The following is a 5,911-nucleotide window of genomic DNA, read 5'->3' as shown; positions in this document are numbered from 1 at the left end:
CATGTTCTTCATTCTTTTTGTTACTTGGTGTGTTTTGTGTTTTGTTTGGTGACGGTTTTTGCATTTCTTTGGGGTTCTTTTATGTCTCTTTGTCTGGTTTGTCTTTGTGGGTGTTTTTCTTTTTGTATTTCTGTGTTTTTTGTTGTTGTTGGTTTTTTTTTTTTACATCTCTTTGTTAGTGAAACAAGCGAAACTCGACTCCACCTGTGAACCGTTACCAGGTGTTAGCGGGGAACTGAACCGGTAACCTGCCGCTGCCTTGCTCTGCTGTAACTCTGCTGTACGCTGGTCCGTCCTCAGCGCCTCACGTCGTCTACCAGACCGGGAAGAAGCCAGAGGAGCCCTGCTCCATCACCTCCTCCCTCAACTACTTCCCCGAGGACGAACCTGGCGAGGCCAACGTGACATCGCCGCCCCGTATGCCGCCGTCCAACCTCACTGTGGTGACGGTGGAGGGATGTCCGTCCTTCATCATCCTGGACTGGGAGAAGACCGACAACGACACCACCGGTACAAAGACCAGCAGAACCTCAGCGGTTCCTCAAGCAGAACATCTGCCAGTTTCAGATGTTTCAGAAACACCTCGTATGTTTTAGTTTGTTGTAAAGACACCAGGAGCTTCTGACTGACTTCAGACCTTCACTTCTACCAATAATAAGCAGAAAATTCTCTTCATGTGTTAGCAGGACAAACATCTTCTATTCTGTTTAGCTTAGCATAGCACAAACACTTACCGCAGAGGAAAACTGCTAGCCTCCTTCTAGCAAAGTGAAAAACACCCATTTCTGTGCTTGTTGCTCCACTAGCAAGTTCTTACCAGAGTCTTCAGCTAAAAGCTAACTGTTAGCATTGACATTTTGGGAAGTCCTTAGCATGTCTGTCGTTAGCATAGCTTAGCATAAACACTGGAGCAGGAAAATACTGTTAGCTTGGCACAAAGACTGGAGGAAGAGGGGAAACTGTTAGCCTAGCTTAGCACAAAGACAGGAGGTGGGGAGACACTTTTAGCCCAGTTTAGTACAAATACAGGAAGCAGGGGGAAGTTATTTACCTAGCTGTGCGCAAACATAGGCGGTAGGGTGAGCTGTTAGCCTAGCTTAGCACAAAAACGGGAGCAGTGGGAAATTATGTGGAAACAGGAAGAATCTACCTTTCAACAGGCAGTGTGGCTGCCGTGGCAACAGCAAGCACATAAGGTCATCCTTTGGCTAACTAGCAGCTTGTTTGTGCTGGTCCTCAGAGTATGAAGTGATCTCCACGGCTAAAGGACCAGACGGTGAGCAGGTTTCCATCCTGACCACCAACCAGACGCACACGGCTGTGGAGAACCTCAAACCTGAGAGCAGGTGAGTCACAGCTGTCAGTAAAACAAGAACAGATTGCGATCAGAGCTCATTTTTAGTTCAGTTTGAGGGTTTCAGCGTTATATGTTACTTTATACTCGACTATGTTCCGTACTTTTTACCGCTACATTTATTTACTGGACTTAATTTCATTTGCAGATTAATTTTAAGCTCTTTAAGCCAGGAGGGGAAGGGAAACTGTTAGCCTAGCTTAGCATAAAGACATTTAAGATTGTTTATGCGAACTGTAATTACAGCACAGAAAAGGACAGACGCCTTCAGACAGACACGTCCTTTGTGTTTCATTAGAAATAACTAAAAAAAAAAGACTAATCTGTGATCAAGACAAAGAACACATTGATACTAACAACAGACGGATTTTTAAAATCTAAATATGACTTTTACACTTTCTTTGTGTTCTGTGCACATTAATGACGTCTTCAGTGTCACCTGGAGTCAGTAAACGTCTGAAGCTTGTTCAGCCAACAGTCCAAACTGGTTCAGTTTACGATCAAACGAAGCTGAGAAACCGTTGTTCAAAATGCCTCGCAGGCGTTTCCTGATTTTCTGTTTTCTTCTGTTTCTCAGTTACGAGTTCAAGGTGAAGCCGAAGAACGAGCTGGGTGCAGGTCCTCCCAGCGAGCCGGTGTCCTTCAGCACCGAGTCTGGTACAGTTTTACCTGCTTCACATTACCAGAACCAAACTCAGGCTGTTCATGGAGCCACCAGCAGGGGGCGACTCCTAAAACAACAGAATCACAGTTCATGTGAATCCTGAATCCTCTTCGGCGTAAATCAGAACATCATCGGCGTACAGTCGAATACAGAGTTTGTTTCAGATTAAAGAAGCAGAGTGACATGAAAGGGACTCGTGTTCAGATGTGTTCAGGTGTAACAACGTCACACTTTTACCTGGACTCAGATCTGAACTCATCATAGACTGCCGGCAGAAATCTGATTCATTTAATCAGCTAAACCCACAGTAAAGTCAAGTGGAGGATATTGACGTGGTGTCATCAAGTTCTCTGTTGGATCCTCTATTTACTCGTTACATCCGGTTTGAAAAACAAGATGGCGACGACCAAACTCCAATCAAATACCAATAGGTGACGTCACCGTGGTTACGTCCACCTTTGGATACAAACTGTGGTTGGAGCTGAAAACCTTCTTGTCGATGGTACTGAAAACTTACCGTTCCTGACATTCCTTAATGACTTGCAGGTTGTTTCCTTCGTTTGGACGCACAGTCGTCTCAAAGACCAGAAGCACCAGTTTCCCGTCCTCTCAATATTCTCGTGCAGCAGAAAGTTCTTTAATGTTCTCAGTATATTCTAACAGAACCAACTGTCATTGTTCTGTTTCCTACTCACAGTTTCTTCAGTATTTTTGAAGGAAATGATGATGTTGTGTTGTTGTCTGCACGCTGTTAACATGTTGCTGTTGTTCCTTCTGTAGCGGATCCCCGAGTGAGCGAGAACGTTTCAGGTAAGTCAGCCTCTACAGCGTCATCCATGTGTTTGTGGCATCGATAAAGCTTTGTCAAAATGTCCAAACCTTCTTTGACTTCCAGGTAAAGACGCCATCTGGACTCAGTTCCCGTTCAAGACCGACTCGTACTCCGACTGCCACGGCAAACAGTACGTGAAGAGAACCTGGTACCGCAAGTTTGTGGGCGTCCAGCTGTGCAACTCACTGCGGTACAAGATCTACCTGAGCGACTCGCTCAATGGTGAGTACAGACACTGGGGTTCTGCCTGGTTCTGATCAGATCCAGGAGCTGATCCGACTCATTCTGCCCTGCAGGTAAATTCTACAACATCGGAGATCAGACGGGCTTCGGTGAGGATCACTGTCAGTTCGTCGATTCGTTCCTGGACGGACGGACGGGAAAGCAGCTCAGAGCTGACCAGCTCCCGAACCGACCCGGTTAGTTTCCTGAGAAAAGGACTGAAACATCTATTAAGTAATTTACTGAAATCAAGACTCAACCTCAAGGACTCAGTTTTTCCCTCATCCTTTCAATTATGTAACAATTCAGAGAGATGGCAAAATCTGTTGTTTACCTGTTTCTCCTTCCAGCCTTTTTGCCAATCAGGAGCGATTGATAGATGTCTAGCCATTATTCTGAAGACCTGAGACCACACAAGTTTCACAGTCACAGTCCTGCCGAGTGTTTGCTGCTTGTTTTAGCCACAAATGAACAAACGTCAAAGTAAAATCCTGAAAAGACTTGGCAATTCATTCGATTTTTTTGATAAAATCTTGGGCGTAAGTTCATCTCACAAGCTCTTGTCGTTCCTGGTCCAGGTTTCTACCGAGCCGTTCGTCAGGAGCCGGTCCACTTCGGGCAGATCGGAGGACATTCCCACGTCAACTACGTCTCCTGGTACGAGTGCGGGACGCCCATCCCCGGCAAATGGTAGTTGGACCCACAGGCGTCCTTGGAGAAGCCCGCCAGGAAGTTCACGGTCCGGACTGGGATGGCAGCGGGGGTCCTTAGAACCGGCCGACCCTCCACCATGTTACCCAGAGCTGTAAAAACATGTAGAGGACATACTCGTCAGGGAATTAGTAACGAGAGAGCAGTTTTTAAATATAGAAAACGTGCCTCATCTTGACTATTTATCAAGCATCAAGGCTGAAGTGACGTCGGGATCGTTCGGTTCCTCCGACTCACGCTAGATATATTTTATTTTGTGTTAAAGAATGGGAAGCTGGCTCCCTGGATTACTATTTTCATAACTTGTGAGATGTTATTTATCAAAAGGTTGGATTACATTTCTTAAACAGGAGTTGTCGGGTTGTCACGTGATTTTGTTGTTTTCAGCTGAAGTCTCTCCTGTTGGTCTGCTTTGTAAAGTCAAGTGTTCTAACGGCGGTGGACCAGTTTAACGGCCTTCACCGCTTCACTGGACTTTATACTGTTTGTTTCTGCAACTTGCTGGATTTTGTAGTTTTTCTGTCTCATTAAAAGAAAAGACCCCGAAAACAAAGAGTCAAACACAGAACATAGACCAACCTGCTCCGAAAGTTCAGCACTTGGACTGAAAGGTGAAAATGGCCAACCAACCGTTTGAAACACAAACGTATTCATCATATAATTCTTATATTTAAGAAGCATCATGTTTTTAATGTTCCTGATTCATTGTCAGTCGAGTTCATTGAGCCGCTGTTTTCTAAAGTGCTCACTGCCAGTTTCGGTGCTTTAAGTAAACCAATCGTACATTGTTTCAGGTGAAATGCCGTAAAGCCGGCGGTCGGCACATTGGATGTGTTGACGGATCGCTGCCATGAGGCTTCTACACTTTGCACAGCAGAAATGTATTTATATGTATATGGAGAGAATGTATTTTTTCAGTACATTTTTGCAGATGCATTTCCCTCATCACGGCTTTTTAAACTGCTCTGACGCCTTCTTCTCGCCTCATGCTAAAGTAGCACGGGAAGCTAACAGAAACATTTGACCAACTAAACTAGATTTAATGAAGCATTTCTAAAGTTAATGTGTGTGTGCTAGCTTGCTAGGTAGCTGGGTGAGGATGTAGCAATGGGTAGTTGTTACCTCGGCTATCATGCTAACTGGTCCTCATCCATAGACTCCCAAGATTTCTGGCTTTCAGGAAGCTAACTGCCACCTGGTGGTTTTAATTTCAAATCTATGCACTTATAAATGGCGTCTTTCTTTATTTGAGCTTCCAGTACTCATATGTTTTAAGTAGGGTTTGCTAGCTTACGAAGAGTAAAACTATGGATTACTGTTTCCGTGGCTAGCTGGGTAATTAGTCCTGGGAAGCTAATGAAGGCTAACAAATCTGAAAGTGTCTGAATATCTGTCCTTATTTCATGAGTGACATTCATTCAGTGATTGTGGAGTGAATTTGTTGGCAGGTGGGATTTTTTGCTCAGTATTTGAAGCAGAAAGGCCCCTAGCTAACATGCTAATGATGCTTTAAACTGAGCCTAATGTTGCTGATGTTAGCCTCCCGTCCTGCTGCTGTGAGCTGCACGGTGGAGGGATGGAGCGCCACCACATGGTCCAACCACGTTTCCTGCTTCCTGTTTCCTGCTTCCTGCTTCCTGTTTCCTGCTTCCTGTTCCCTGCTCCCTGCTTCCTGTTTCCTGCTTCCTGTTTCCTGCTTCCTGTTTCCTAACCTTTCCACTGACTGTACGATGCTCGGAGCCCGTCAGGGATCAAATCAAACACACGGAAATAAGAGTGTTCATGTTTTTCTACCTACGTTTGTTTCTATACTGATTTTAAACAATAAAGAAGTTTTGATTCCTTTTTTAAAACGTGTTTCTTTATTTAACCTCCAGAAGCAGCAGATTGTTGTTCAGATTAAAAACTAGTTTCTGATTAAACTTCACTCAACAGAAATAATCAGTGACCTCCTCAGAACATCTGGTTCTGGTTCTGCAGTACCTTTATCTACTGACCAGAGTTCTACCTTCAGACTGTGAATGTTCCAGAGGTCCAGGTCCTTGAAGTCCACAGAGGAGGGTCCAGATTGATCACTTTAATGGACTTTTTCCATCATTTCTGAGCCTCAGAACTTCATCAGTACAGC

At 44.7% G+C, this 5,911-nt stretch overlaps 1 protein-coding gene across 1 annotated transcript in view; it reads left to right on the top strand.

Moving 5' to 3' along the window:
- LOC103366577 (target of Nesh-SH3-like) overlaps positions 1-5,636 on the top strand; it is a 22,286-nt gene extending 16,650 nt beyond the window's left edge. The window contains exons 15-21 of the mRNA XM_008294346.1: positions 243-510; positions 1,241-1,346; positions 1,932-2,011; positions 2,799-2,828; positions 2,914-3,072; positions 3,147-3,269; positions 3,651-5,636. Coding sequence (XP_008292568.1) covers positions 243-510; positions 1,241-1,346; positions 1,932-2,011; positions 2,799-2,828; positions 2,914-3,072; positions 3,147-3,269; positions 3,651-3,766 — 882 coding nt within the window. The 3' untranslated portion in view covers positions 3,767-5,636. The remainder of the gene's footprint in view (positions 1-242; positions 511-1,240; positions 1,347-1,931; positions 2,012-2,798; positions 2,829-2,913; positions 3,073-3,146; positions 3,270-3,650) is intronic.
- The last annotated feature ends 275 nt before the right edge of the window (positions 5,637-5,911 follow it).

This window comes from Stegastes partitus, unplaced genomic scaffold (assembly GCF_000690725.1).
Source record: "Stegastes partitus isolate 25-593 unplaced genomic scaffold, Stegastes_partitus-1.0.2 Scaffold954, whole genome shotgun sequence".
NCBI classification, from domain to species: domain Eukaryota; kingdom Metazoa; phylum Chordata; class Actinopteri; family Pomacentridae; genus Stegastes; species Stegastes partitus.
The sequence above is the reverse complement of the archived record's forward strand: the minus strand, read 5'-3'. Positions and strand labels throughout refer to the sequence as shown.